The sequence below is a fragment of the Ochotona curzoniae genome, unplaced genomic scaffold (assembly GCF_017591425.1).
Source record: "Ochotona curzoniae isolate NIBS_2020 unplaced genomic scaffold, NIBS_Ocur_1.0 contig_291, whole genome shotgun sequence".
In the NCBI taxonomy this organism is placed as follows: Eukaryota; Metazoa; Chordata; class Mammalia; order Lagomorpha; family Ochotonidae; genus Ochotona; species Ochotona curzoniae.
This window is the reverse complement of record NW_024465649.1, coordinates 11,653,346-11,668,080: the sequence shown is the minus strand read 5'-3', so window position 1 is coordinate 11,668,080 and position 14,735 is coordinate 11,653,346. Positions and strand designations below refer to the sequence as shown.

Here is a 14,735-nt window from a genome sequence, read left to right as displayed (position 1 = left end):
AGCAGGACTATTCCTACCTGGATGCTTTCTGCACAGCGCTTAGTTTGTGCTGTGCTTTGTAGACTAGTGCACGCAGTGTCCCTTAAGTCCCACTAACACCTTGGAGGCCACATCCTGCTCCTCACCACTCTGAATGTTTAACAATCACAATGATGTGAGCAAACTGCTAAATGTTTACTGAAACAAATGTTAGTTTAGGGAAGTAGATAATTATAATACTGTGAAACTGTATTGTGTGAAGGCACTAAGAGCAAGGCCTTAAGAAAGTTATAAGTTCATGAAGGTGGAACCCTTACAAATAAAACTAGTGCTCTTACAAAGCACTTTGGTGAGCTGATAAAGCTGCTGCCTATGACGTCTGCATCTCATATGGGCATCAGTTCAAGTCCTGGCTGCTCTGTCTCCTATCCAGCTCCCTGCTAAGGTGCCTAACAGAGCAGTAGGGAGATGGCCTCAGTGCTTGGGCCCCTGCATCCAAGTGGCACACCCAGATAAAGTTCTTGGCTTTGGCCTGGCTGTTGTGGTCATCTGGGGAGTGAACCAGCGAATAGAAGACCTATTTCTGTAACTCCACCTTTCAAATAGAAAGAGAAACCCCAAAGAGCTCCCTTGTCTCTGCCTGCCAGGTGACGTGTGGGATAGATAGCTGTCTGAAGTAAGAAGTGGGACATCACCAGATATTGATCTTGAACTCTGCAGGCTGAAGAACTGAGTGATCAATGCTGATCATCTTCTGCTCTAATACATCCAATGTTTGCTTTCTGACTTTGAAACATAATAGCACGGGTCCTGACAAATTCCTCATGAAGCTTCATTCATTTTAAAAAATTATAAGAGTGTTTTAGAAACTGAGGATCCATTTAGTAAAATAAGCTGAGGACTAATAATTCCTATTACACAGACTCTAGAGAAAGGCAAGAGACATGCTGGATTTTTTTTTTTTCCAAGTGTAACAATGAACACAAAAGAAAATTGAGTATTTTTTAGATCCAAGAAAGTTTCAATTTCTTTTTCTTTAATCTAATTCTATAACAGAGTATCCATTTTAATACTACTTTGTCAACCTATTTCTGATTTCTGAAAGCATTAATCTGCAAATCACAATGGATCTGTCAGAACCAAATAAAAAGAAACCAGACTTACTTCTAAGTTGTAAAGCACTCTGAAGGTGGACATTCCTGGGGCAAAAGATCGGAACAAGCTTTCTAAAATGGAACTGGCGCTTGGCTGATGCTGCTGTTTGGAAGACAGGGATGGGGATTTTGAAGACTGAGAACTTGATTCCGACAGCAACGTTTTCTAAGTTTAAAGAAGGAAAACAGAAAACACACATCTTAGAAGCTTAAATTTAAAAGAACAGATCTTACTATTAACATTTCCTAATATTCCTTTCCTGTTAATGTAAATGCTCCTTTCCCTCTTAATATAAGCTGTACCAATAACTTTAACTTCATAAACTACACTGTATTAAAACATAAAACCTCCTCACACCAATTCTAAGTGTTCAACAACATGCAAATATACACATATATTTTGTGAATGCATTCTAAGGAACACTGGCAATGTTGTTTAAATTTGCATTTTAAAACTCACACTTCTCAATAATGATAATGAAATTTTAAGATTGTTATAGTATCATCAGAGTTTTGAAATAAAGTTTGGATAATATTAGTTCCTATCTCTCTTTCAAATGAAAACATCAGCTATAAATGACATGACAGAGCTGATCTTAATTTTAACCACCAAAATATAAAATACAAAACTTACAACAACTTTGTCCTAAATGTATATGAGCACATAATTAAACAATATAAAAGCCAATTTCTATATATATCAAAATTTCTAAAGAAACAGCATTCTGCAAATTAAAAAACCTTGAGTATCAAATGTGAAAAAAATTAAATAATAATCTATACAAGCAACTCAAACCACAACAATCAGATGGCGTGAGGTATCATGACAGAAGGAAACCTTCTCAAGTGGACTGGAACTACAACATTATCCCAGACAAATAACTATCTTACTTGGGTTCACTTCCCAACACATGACACCTAGAGGCTCAGTTCTAAATTGTTGCCACTGGTGACTATCCAAATACTTTGAAAGTCAGCATGAGACTCTCATTTCTGCTTAGAACAAAGGTATCTTTCAAAAGAAGAAAAACTATTACAAGGGAAGAGGATATCACACAGTTTAATGTGATTTCAAGTTGGCATTTTTACTGACTCGTGGTATAAAATTCCCATGCTAGTTAAGTATTTATGCCACTCATACCTTTCTTCCTAAAGAATCAAGTTGATCAAGTGCTTCCTGAATGGCCGGATCAGTGGGTATCAACAGCAGAAGCTTTCGCACTCGTAGAGTTATCCTAAAATTTTTCAAATTTAAATTTTTTTTTCATATAAGCCACAGTTTCAATAACAAAGTCATTTAGGATGCAATGTTAGATAAGATATGTTTCAAGTATTTAATTCTTTAACTAACCATTTTTTCTCAAAGGGATCTATATTTACCTTGGCTCCTCTAGATTGGCAAGCTGGTAAAGCATGTCAAAGACGTTACAAACAAGAGCCATCACGACACCAGGCAGAGACTTTTCCTAAGGGAAAAAAGCATAACAGCAACATGACTTAAAGAATGCTCTCCTTCTCCAACCAAGCTTACCAACACTAGGGCCTTGAGAAGGCTGGAGGAAGACGTGTTCACATGCAAAGAAGACCACCGTATGGGGAAGACACCAGAGGAATCACTACCTTCCAGGCTCCCCCTTCTCCTAGCCACCTGTTGGCCAAGAGGTGAAGCAGCCACAGTTTTTTGTTTTTTTGTTTGTTTGTTTTTTGAAGTCAGATATACAGAGAGCAGGAGAGACAGAGAGGAAGATCGTCCGTCCGATGATTCACTCCCCAAGTGGCCACAACGGCCAGTGCTACGCCTATCCAAAGCCAGGAGCCAGGAATTTCCTTCAGGTGCAGAGTCCCAAACCTTGGTCCATCCTCGACTGCCTTCCCAGGCCACAAGCAGGGAGCTGGATGGGAAGTGGGACCTCCGGGACTACAATTGGTGTCCATATGGGATCCCGGCACGTTCAGGGCGAGGACTTTAGCCACTAGGCCACGCCACCGGGCCCACAGCTACAGTTTTTAACACAAAGGCCCTTAGGTAATATGATGGAGAGCAGGCACACTGAAGGGTTATAACTGCTGCTGGTTGCAGCAAAAACAAGGCCATGAGTAATTTAAAAACTAAGGTAATGTGTGTGTGTTAACTCTCACATTTATATACATACAAATGCATAATTTGAGAAAGAGCTGTTACTTTGTTTTTTTGTAAAAAAAAAAACTGACAGAACTATATAGAAAGATTCAGATGTGATTAAAGTATTACTCTCTGGTTTTAAAAATGAAAGTTAGGTACAATTACAGAATAATTTATATGTGGCAACAGTGCAATAAAACAAGGGATAAGTATGAGTTAAAAGTTGTAAAATTGAAGATTCTAGGTAAGCTGTTTCTGTTGTTAACTGCTAACCTTTGGAGTGGGATTTATTAAATTCTTATTATAAAGACAGGTCTTCAAGAGGCTGAAGCTGTAACATAGTGATTAAAACCACTGCCCACTATTTATATAAATAAATCATCTTTTTTTTTTTCTCTAAAAAGAAAACAACAAACCCAGATGAGGACTGAGAGCAGAGAGCAACAACAACCTGAGAAAAGCTGACTCTTTTCAACAAGAGAGAAGAACCACTCTTTCAAGAGGATCGGCCAATTTGAGAAAGAAAATGGCTCAATAACTGAAGGGGCAACTGGGAACGTTTTTTTTTAAGATGGCAGAAATGAACATTACATGTTTGGATACTAAAGGGAATGAGTGCACACAGTGGGCACAACCAAAGACTCAATGAAGAGATGTATGAGAGGACAGTGAGTGATTCAGAAGGTTCAGTGGTTCTAAAGACGGAGAAATAACACACCTCCTCCAGCTGGATCTCAGCAATTACACAGTTAAAATTCACATAGGCCTCAGGCAAAAATAGTTTCAACTCCTTCTATTCAAACTGAAATGAACCACTCAGTACCTTCTCCATGGCGTATGATGAACTAAAAACGCCACTGCTGCTGCTGCTGGAGCTGGTGGAGGAATCTGCTGAGCTCCCAGAAGGAGTCCCACTGCCAGAGGTCTTCACCGTGAGGACCTGTTCATCAGCAAAGCCCAGCTGGTGGAGTAACTTCTGGTCTTTATTTACTGTCAGCTGCAAAAAGTGGTTTCTTAATTATCCAGAGGGAAAGGAAGAGGAAATGTACTCACATCAAACTAAAGTGCTAAAAATGGTGGCTCTAAACTTACCAGACTGTCATTTGTAAATATTTGTATATTATCCACAGGAGAACACAAATGCTTGGCTATTTTCCACCGGACACTCCCTATGGTTTCATTACTGTGAGCCTGTAACACAAAATTAAACAGCCATGAGAGAATTCATTTATGAACTTGTTTAAACCTCGAAGTTGGAAACACAACAGACAACCCAGATACAAAACCCTCACCTTATGAGGCTTGCCTTCTGCTGTGATTCAGTGTCCCCATAATGTGCAGAATAAACTCTTCAGCTCTTCCTCCACGCAGCACCTTCCACTTCCTCAGGTGTGTCCCTTCCTCCACCCACCATGCTTATGGGCAGCCCTGCTGCTTCCTTTATTTACTCTATCACTGTAATTCAGATCTTTGCTCACATATCACCTCATATAGACCCTCCCTGTTCATCTGCATCTAAAAATCCCATGCACACCTATCACTCTCCGCCAATTATCCCTAGTTTTATTTATTCTTTGTAGCACCTCATTACTACCCGACACTGCATTAGATCCTTGCACTTGTATATATATACGTGTGTGTATATCTGCTTGTACTCCTCAGCTTCCTTTCATTTCAGGTCTTGTGTTACCAAAAGGTTTTTGGAACCTTCATTCACACAGCTCTCATGATCAATACTGTTGTTATAAAAATAACAAGATTAAATACATAGCTGTAGAACTTAATGTACACCTACCTCTACAGTGAAAGTATCTTTGGTAGACTCATAGGTAACATTAAGAGTTAAAAGGTGTCCATGAAATGAGGCACCATGAGGTAGAATAGTTCGTGGAACGGAGTAAAAGTCCTTGAAAAACATGAAATGAAATCAAATGAATAGTGCCACCGTCAGCCACATCAAATATCCATGCACAGCACATTTAGTCTGGTAATGCTACAGATGAAGTTACCTGAAAAAGACAGGCTTACCTCAATAGTGATCACATAGCGTTCTGCCAGAAGCAGCAATCTCTCAATTATTACAAGTTTAGTGGACCTAGGGGGTAAAAAAATGATTTTAAATGTATTGGAAATAAATTGCTGATACAACTCTATTCTCATCTGTTTCTCCAAGACCACAAAAGCAGGGAGTACTCAATGGGCAAAGATTAAAATTGGCCAAGATTACTCTCCTGTCACGCAGTGGGAGGTGGCTCCACAAGCTCACAGCAGTGGCACAGGTGGGATAGGGTCCGTGACTATTCTTTAATACTCAGTTGGTGGGCACGGCGGCATGGCCTAGCGGCTAAAGTCCTCGCCTTGAACACCACGGGATCCCATCTGGGCACCAGTTCTAATTCCGGCAGCTCCACTTTCCACCCAGCTCCCTGCTTGTGGCCTGGGAAAGCAGTCAAGGACAGCCCAAAGCCTTGGGACTCTGCACCCGTGTGGGAGACCTGGAAGAAGTTCCTGGCTCCTGGCTTCAGATATGGTCGCTTGGGGAATAAATCATTGGATGGAAGATCTGTCTCTCCTCCTATCTGTATATCTGACTTTCCAATAAAAATAAAAACAAATCTTTAAAAAAAAATACTCAGTTGGTGAGATCTGATTCTTTATAACCACGTCATAAAATGCTGTAAACACATGAAATCTAACAGAGTTCTCAGCTACCTAAAAATCTGAAGATAAATGCAAACCAGTCAAATATACTACAAGTTACTTTTTGAAGATGAGATCTGAGACAATGAAGATGAGATCATTGGAAATAAGAGGACTGTGGTGTTCAGCAGTTTGTTTTATAGTCTTAGGTATAACTAACATTAAAAAATGAAAATCCAAATATCTTTAAACATTTTATTCTGCAATCTAGGCATTTCAAATACGCTCGTTTTTACAAAGAAGAAGTATATTGCTTCCCAGCCTTTTGGCTAAGATCAAGTGTACAAAGTAAAAGAAATACTGCCATTTTCGACCAACAGTCTATTTATGGTGATTAGTAACACTGGAAATTCAACTGGAGAAACAACAGGTTTGAACAGCCAGCCTGATAGCATAGGGACTCATGTCACTGTTTACTACTCAGATATCCCATTAAGATCGTTGGTTTCAGTCCCAGCTGCCAGGTTTCTGAACCAGCCCCATGTGAATTAGTGCCTGGGAGGACAGTGGAAGCTGGCCCAAGTACTTGGGCCTCTGCTACCCACAGGAGTTTCTGATGGAGTTTTGGGCCCTGGCTTCAGCCTGGTCCAGCCCCAGGCCCAGCTACTGTGGCCACTGGGGACTGAACCAGTGAATAGGTCTCTCTCTTTCTCTCAAGCTATCATCTGTCACTCTGCTTTTCAAATAAATAGGTAAATCTTAAAAAAAAAATGTTACTTAAACAAAAAACAGTTCTTTTAATACACCTAACCAAGTTCTAAATTACTCCTTTTCCAGCCTATCGAAAGAACTTAAAATTCAAAAGAAAAATTTTTAGGAAATATCTAAATGTGATAAGTGAAACTGTTGAATAACCTGTTAGTTACGCCACAGTAATGATTAACTTAGTCCCAATACAAAAGGCTCTGCAAATGAGAAACTAATCCCTCCATATATAGCCTGGAGTAATTAGAGATGAAGTTATTCAAAACCAGGGAAAGAGTCACTGTTACGTTGTAAGAGGGTATGCTACGACCTGTGATGCTGGCATCCCATTACTGGAGTGCTGGTTCCAGTTCTACCTGCACCAGTTGTTACTAATGTGGCCAGAGGGCAAGCAGAAATTGACCCAGATGCTTGGCCCTCTGCCACTCAGGTGGGAGCCCCAGATAGAGTTTTTGCCTTTGGTTCAACCCAGCCCTGGCTGTTGCAGCCATTTTAGGAGTAAACCAGTGGATGGGATAGCCATTTCTCACTGTCGCTTTGTTTGAAAAAATTAACAGGACCTAGCATGGTAGCCTAACTGCAAAAGCCCTCGCCTTACCAGCACTGGGATCCCATGTGGGTGCCAGTTCTAATCCCAGCCACCCTGCTTCTCCTCCAGCTCCCTGCTTGGAGCCTGGGAAAGCAGTGGAGTATGGCCCAAAGTCTTGGGATCCTGCTCCCATGTGGGAGAGTAGGATGAAGCTGCAGGCTCCTTGCTCTGGTCATTGTGGCCACTTGGGGAGTGAATCAACAGATGGAAAATCTTCCTCTCTGTCTCTTCTCTTCTCTGTGTATCTGACTTTCCAATAAAAATAAAATAAATTCTTAAAAAAAAAAAAAACACAAAAAAACCTAGGAAAATAGAGTCAACTACAACATTCTAGCTAGAATTCAATTTTGAAAGTATATATTCTGATACATTCTAACAATCTGATTATAATTCTAATAATTTCTCTTGAGAGCTTACAGTAAGCATATTTTAAAATTATGTGGTTTTTCGGTGTAGTTAGCCAAATATGAAATAATTTGAAATAAAGACACATTAATGTTGGAAAACACACACACATCTAAAGAAATAGCAACCAGGAAATTCCAATCTAAGACCTCATAATGCAGCAGATAAACTGCTTATGAACTGAGTCATAAAAATGGAGGTATTTTTCCAATATGCCATTAGAAATCTTAATAAAAGAACATCGGAATGCGAAAGACCTGAAAATATTCTAATCACAAATTGAATCTATAATTATTTCTGCCATGTAAAAATGAAGTCTGAGAGGGAAGTTTTATTGGCTTCCAGAATATTAGTAAAGCATAACTACATAGTACCCAAACTATTTGAAGTAAAATAAGATAGGCATTCACTAGAGCAGTTAAGATGTCTCGTCCCATGGCAGAGTGCATGGGCTTGCATTCTAGCTCTGTTCTGGATTCCAGCTTCCTGCTACTCTGTACTCTAGGAGGCAGCAGGTAATGGCTCAAGTAATGGGGTCCCTGCTACTTTGCATGGAAAATTCTGAGTTCTAGGTTCCTGACTTCAACCTGGCCCAGGATACACTGTTCTGGGCAATGGGGAGTGAATGAGAGAAGATCTCTCTGTATCTCTGCCTCACATATAAAAATTTTAAAAATGGAGGTAGAGAAGGGAGGATGTGGGCAAGGACACTTACTTGATTATCTTTTTTACACTAAAGTTTTGAAAAAACAAACAAACAAAAAACCCATCCACTATGTGAATAAAAATATGCAAATGGCACAGCAACTCCAGGAATAGAGAAAGACTATGTGAAACACCCAGCAAGGTTTCCAGAGCTGAGAATTACTTCCTAGTAAATGACTGATTAATAAAACCCTACAAAATGCTGTAGTTACTGCAACCTAATGTCCTTAAATAGGAAAGAACCACAGCAAATGCTGCATTCAGATTTTACTGTAATATGTGAAAACTTGAGCACAGCAATGTGACTAGAGACACCAGATCACAGTTCTCACACATACACCTGGGCTTAAAGAGCTGACCAAAAATTACTGGAGGGCCTGATATTTTGGCTTAATGGCTAAATCCTTGTCTCACACACTGGGATCCCATGGGGAGCTGGTTCAAGTCCCAGCTGCTCTACTTGTCATGTAGCTTCATGTTTATGGTGAGAAAGCAGTAGAGGATGGCCTAAAGCCTTGGGACCCTGTGCCCATGTGGGAAGGCCTAGAGGAAGCTCCTGGTTCCTGTCTTGGGATTGGCTCAGCTCTGGCTATTGCAGCCACTTTGGGAGTGAACCAGCAGACAATGGAAGATCTTTCTATATCTCCCTTTCTCTGTAAATTTGTCTTTTAAATAAACATAGATAAATCTTAATAATAATAATAATAATAATATTAGGAAAAACTAGAAGCTGGCACTGTGGCTCAATAGGCTAATCCTCCACTTCTAGGTGCCAGCATCTCATACGGGTACCAACTCAGATCACGGCTACTCCACTTTCAATCCAGCTCCTTACTAATGGCCTGGGAAAGCAGGGTACAGCTCAAGTCCTTGGGACCCTGGACTTACATGGGAGACCTGGAAGAGGCTCCTGGCTTCAGATTGGTTCAGCTTTGGTCATTGCAGCCATTTGGGGAATGAAGCATCTGATGGAAGCTCTTTCTCTCTCTCTTTCTCACTGAACTCTGCCTTTTTTTTTAACTCTTCCTTTTAATGAAAACAAAATAAATCTTTAAAACAAGAGGGAAATTACTAGAAAAACTAAATAACAAAACTATAATAAATAAATGGAAAATAAATAAAATCAAATAAATTTTAACTGACTACTTATCATAGCACCTTTCATTTTGTTTACCCTATTGGTGCTCTGGACTGAACTATTCAAAGAAAAAACTCTAGAAAGTAAATATTTAAAATTATTCCTCATATGATAAACCTATTTTTGTTCTGTCCTGTGCAGCTGAAGCAGGATAAAAGTTCACTAAATGGAATAAGTGCAATAACAAGCATCTGTTGTGAGTCCCAGAGCAGGGGAGGGCAACCTGGGTGGTGCTGGTGAGGACCACAGCCCTTCACAGAAACAAATGTACTGGGGAATGCAGTGCTCCAGGACACGACTGCTGGTAAAGGTCAGGATTTAAAAAGAGGACCTCATCACTCAAAAAGATCTTCAGAAGGGAAAAAAAGTTACCAACTATTGCTGTGAACTGATAGTCATGTGTGTGTGTGTTATGCTTTTTGTTTCTTTAATCACTTACCTATATGGAGACTGAACGGATGTTGCTACAGTTGGCATGGCGGTGGCTGTAAGCATTTTTGTGGCTCTGGTCACAGCATGTGTTAGAGTGGGACCACCGAGTGCTGAACTTGCTGCCTACAAATAGAGATAATCATTTACTAGGGTTTCTTTGCATAGACTTTGGCATCTGGCTGGCTAACTTTGTGTAGAGAGCTGGCCTGCTCCTCACAGAGCGCTGAGCTCACTAAGGGTCAGAAGCACTCTCTGAGCCATGATCATCAAAAAGGTCTCTATAGACACTGCCAGTGGGGCAGAGAGCCAGACGCAAGCCCAGCTGAGAATGACTGCTCTACATTTGTTAATACTTTCTCACACACTGGAACTTGAATACATGTATGTTTTTATGATGACATTTTTGAATGGTATCATGATTTGAGAAATACTGCATAGATTCTTGCATACATTAATCACCAAAAAGTTCAATTTACTGATATTTAGGAACAGTATTATTTTATGCTCCAGAATGTTCTTTATTAGATGTAAACTTTACACAAACTTTGAATGAAACGAATGTTTAACACTTCAGCGTGACGCGGCACCGGATGCATACCGGAGATGGTATTGCACAGCCAGCTTCTGAGGGACAGTGTCAGCCTATACCACTTTCAATACCACAGCAATTATGGCAAAAGCATGGAGAAGGGCAGGAAAAGAAGCAAATGTAGATACAAAATGGAAAAAGGAAAAGTTCTATTACAGATGTGGGCTGCTTTGAAAACAGCTCCTACTCCAAAGGGTACAGAGGAGGGTAGATGCAGTTCTTGGGAAAGTGAGGTAGTAGGAGGAAGAAGTAAAGATTTCCTGTCTTAGACTTCTGAATTTCTTAGATTTATGGCATCTTGGCAAATGTCTATTCCCTAAGCCATAATATGGTATACTGTTGAAAAATTCTTCAATAGAATCCAGCCTGAAACATCAAAAGTAGATGTTACCTAAAAATATAAAAATTTAAAAGGAAAAACATAAAGTGCTTATTTCAAAGGTGTTTAAATAAAATCCACTACTCACTTCTAATCTTGTATAGCAATCAGCAATGAATTTCTTATGCAAAGATACTGAATCCTGAAAGAAAGAGAGGACACAAATTAGAATCGGTCCATGGCATTTAGCTGCAGTCATTATTCAAGACAAAACACTGGAAAATGTCAATGTTCACAACTTAACATCAAAACACAAATAATTTTCAGTTTTTGATATATGAGCAATGTCTTTCCTTAGATGCTTACCTTCTTTAACCTGGGATTTAGATTAATATAACTATAGTTTATGATTAACTGAATAGCTTCATTAGCAATCTCTTCATCAGGTGATTCCATGGCTATTTTCCAAATGAAATCCATTCCTACCAATTCCAGTTTTTCTACATACTGTTCAAAAGAAAAAAATTAAATTATGTAAAAATTACATAAAGTGACAAGATCAAAAACTGCAGACAACTATTTGCTATTATATCTGGCATCCTCATTTCCTCAGTTCAGTATGAATGAAAGATGCAAAAATGCACTTCCATCTGAAAATAAAATTGTACAGATATGGAACTGAAAACACTGGGCCGCAGTGGATAAGTGTGGGAACTTTTCCTAGCTTCTTATGATCCCAAGCTGACCACCCACACAGAACCAGCATAGCAGTTAGAGGGGCACAAACTTCATTAGATTCTCTTGCAAAGGAAACGGAGTCAAGCTACTACTGGTGGCTGATTCTTGGGGCTCAATCTAACTTTCCCAAAGTTCAACTAGAAATGGAAGGATTCAGGTTTACAAAATTTGATAAAATTTTTACTCATTCCATGAAGCCAGGTCCTAAAAGAAAGGCACTTGGAAAGAAGGTAATATTTGATTTTCATTTTTGTAAGGCATACAAGTAAGCATACTCACAAACCATACATATTCTATACATACTGTTTCAATATTTCCAAAATGTTACCCCCAAACATGTGCCACTATGACCCAAGAATTGTGAAGTTCGCTACTTTTGGTGGTACACATTACTGCTGGATCTGAGGTGGGTGAAACTTACAGGGAAGTGCCCTCACACAGCATTTACCCATTCACATGAGGGCACTAGGTACTCCCACATCAGCAAGAAGTAGACAGAGATTTAAATAGTGAGCTGTGCTCTGCAGCAGGCTGGTGAGAGGTAGTAGTGCAGGATAGCAAGCCTCTACCACTGTCTAGAGAAGCTCTGTTAGCAGCACAGGGAGCAGGCTGGGAGAAACTGGCCTGTAACAAAATTCCACGTTGCCTCTGGTTATAACATACTTTTTGTGAAATAAAAAGTTCTAGATTATTCAAATTACCTAATTTTAAGCAAAATGGACTGATATAATTTGAAAATGTACTGTTGCCCAAACCCATGCAGGAGTTTAAACTGCAAAGTCTTAAGTACTGAGTCTTAGGTACCGAGGGGAACAAACAATCCAGGAATGGTATTTAGAGGTAGGGCCTCCAGGAAGTGATTAAGGTCAGACACGGTGAATAGAGTGGAATCCCCACAAGTTTTTAGAGCAGATGAAAAGAAACTCAGAGGTTGCTAGAGACAGAAATGTACACTCTGCGTGTCTCCTGTCACGTGATGCCCGGTACCAGCTACAACACTGTTACCAGATATGGAACCACTAGGGCCTTCTGACAGTAAGACTAGGAGCCAAAAGCCTTGGGAATTCTATTAAAGAAAAGCTAACACATGTACTTACCAACTGAGCTCCTTGTCTTTTTAAACGATGATCACAGAGATTCACATTTTCAAAGAAAGTCTTAAATAAGTTAAAACCTGAAATTACAGAACATCACATGAAATTCACATATTCTAAGTAACAGAACAGTAAAGCAAAGATTCAAAGTCAATCAAGAACTCCCAGCTGGGCTCTGGGAGGTATTTAACAATAAGATTCTTGGCAAAAAACAGTACTAAAAACATGAGCAACAGAAGAAAATATATGTAAACTGAACTTAATCAAAACTTTTAAAAAGTATTTATTTATTTGAAGAAGAGAGAACTCTAATCCACTTGCTGACACCCTAGTGCTTGCAATGACTATAGCAATGAGAGGAAAGCAAGGAATTGCAAATTCAACTCAGCTCTAATACTGGTGACATAAAATCAATCACTTGAACCATCACCACTGCCTTCCATGGTATGCATCAGCATAAAACTGGAGTCTAAGGCTGCAGCCAGAGCCACATACTGAACCCATGTACTCCAACAAGAGACTGAGTGTCCCAATCAGTGTCTCAATGACTAGGCCCAATGCACACTTAAACTGTAAAACTAGGGACTGGTGCCACTGCATAACAGGCTAAGCTTTTGCCTCTAATGCCAGCATCCCACATGGGCACCAATCACAAGTCCCAGCTGCTTCTCTTACTATCAGATTCCCTACTTATGGCCTGGGAAATCAGCAGAGGCTGGTTCAAGTCTTTGGACCTCTGCACCCATGTCAGAGACCCGGAGAAGGCTCTTGCTTCCTGGCTTCATATTGGCTCAGCATGGGCCATTGTAGCTATTCAGAGAGTGAACCAGAGGTGAATTTCTTTCTTTCTCCTTCTCTCTGCAACTCTGCTTTCAAATAAAATTAAATCTTCTTTAAAAAAAAATGGAAATGTGAAAATTTTGTGCTTCATAGAAACACTGTCAAGCCCGAGCTGTGATGTATCAAGCTAAGCCTCTGCCTGAGGCACTGGCATCCAATACGGTACTAGTTTGAATCCTGCCTGCTCACTTTCCCTGCGAATGCGCGTGGGAAAGCAGCAGAAGATATCCAAGTGCTTAGGTCCCTGTATCCATGTGGGAGACCTAAAACAAGCTCCAGGTTTCTGGCTTTGGACCAGCCCAGCTCCAGCCATTCTGGACATTTAGGGAATGAATTAGTGGATAGACGACCTCTCTGTAGCTCTCCCTTTTAAATTAAAACTGAATTAAGTCTTAGAAGAAAAATACTAGCAAGACAATCCAAAGAATGAGAGAAATCACCTATCTTCTAAAGAGCTGGTATTCAGAATATATAAAAGATGCATACAACTCAAAATGAAAAGATAAATAACCCAATTTTAAAACGATCAAAAACACATATGAATAGATATTTAATATCATTGGTTGTCAGATAAATGAAACAAAACAAAACTTAAGACCCACTTGAAATGTCTAAACTCAATTAAAAAGGTGGTAGTAAGTATTAATAAGAAAGTAGAGAAACGGCAATCCTTGTAGACTGCTGGTCACCACGCTGCAGACTCGGCAGTTTCTCAAAGTTTAACTACATGCTGTAGCAATTTGACTCCTTGATTTATACCCAAAATGATAATCTTGTACTTGTAAATTTGTAGAAAAATTTGGTCTGAGACATTTAAATGGAATGAAGAACTGATACAGGCTAGAGTACGGATGAACCTTGAAAGCTGTGTACACTTTAGCCCACAATGAAGGAAGCCAGAGAGAAAAGACCATGCACTGGATTATTTCACCTATAGCAAATGTTGAGATGTGGCTAATCCACTAAGGCAGGAAACAGCACTGCGAAAGGAAAATGACTGCTGAAGAGTAACGGGTTTCCTACTGGGGTGAAAGAAATGTTTTGAGATTTTTATAATCTCTAATTCTAAGATTCTGTGAATGAATACACTGAAAGCCAATAGTTGTACACTTTAAAAAAGTGAAATGTATGGTATGTGAATTATATCAACAACAAAGACTAAAGAAACACCTGAAAGAATGATTCCTCATATTGTGATGCATTTTTACCTTAAGGAATCCCTTTGT

General features: G+C 39.6%; 1 protein-coding gene across 3 annotated transcripts in view; it reads right to left on the bottom strand.

Moving 5' to 3' along the window:
• USP24 (ubiquitin specific peptidase 24) overlaps window positions 1-14,735 on the bottom strand; it is a 130,973-nt gene that overhangs the window by 55,992 nt on the left and 60,246 nt on the right. For all 3 annotated transcript variants that reach the window (XM_040978486.1, XM_040978488.1, XM_040978487.1), the window contains exons 21-31: window positions 12,673-12,749; window positions 11,204-11,344; window positions 10,986-11,039; window positions 9,937-10,052; window positions 5,284-5,350; window positions 5,051-5,161; window positions 4,348-4,446; window positions 4,079-4,252; window positions 2,514-2,599; window positions 2,275-2,368; window positions 1,144-1,299 (exon numbers count right to left, since the gene is read on the bottom strand). In XM_040978486.1, coding sequence (XP_040834420.1) covers window positions 1,144-1,299; window positions 2,275-2,368; window positions 2,514-2,599; window positions 4,079-4,252; window positions 4,348-4,446; window positions 5,051-5,161; window positions 5,284-5,350; window positions 9,937-10,052; window positions 10,986-11,039; window positions 11,204-11,344; window positions 12,673-12,749 — 1,175 coding nt within the window. The remainder of the gene's footprint in view (window positions 1-1,143; window positions 1,300-2,274; window positions 2,369-2,513; window positions 2,600-4,078; window positions 4,253-4,347; window positions 4,447-5,050; window positions 5,162-5,283; window positions 5,351-9,936; window positions 10,053-10,985; window positions 11,040-11,203; window positions 11,345-12,672; window positions 12,750-14,735) is intronic.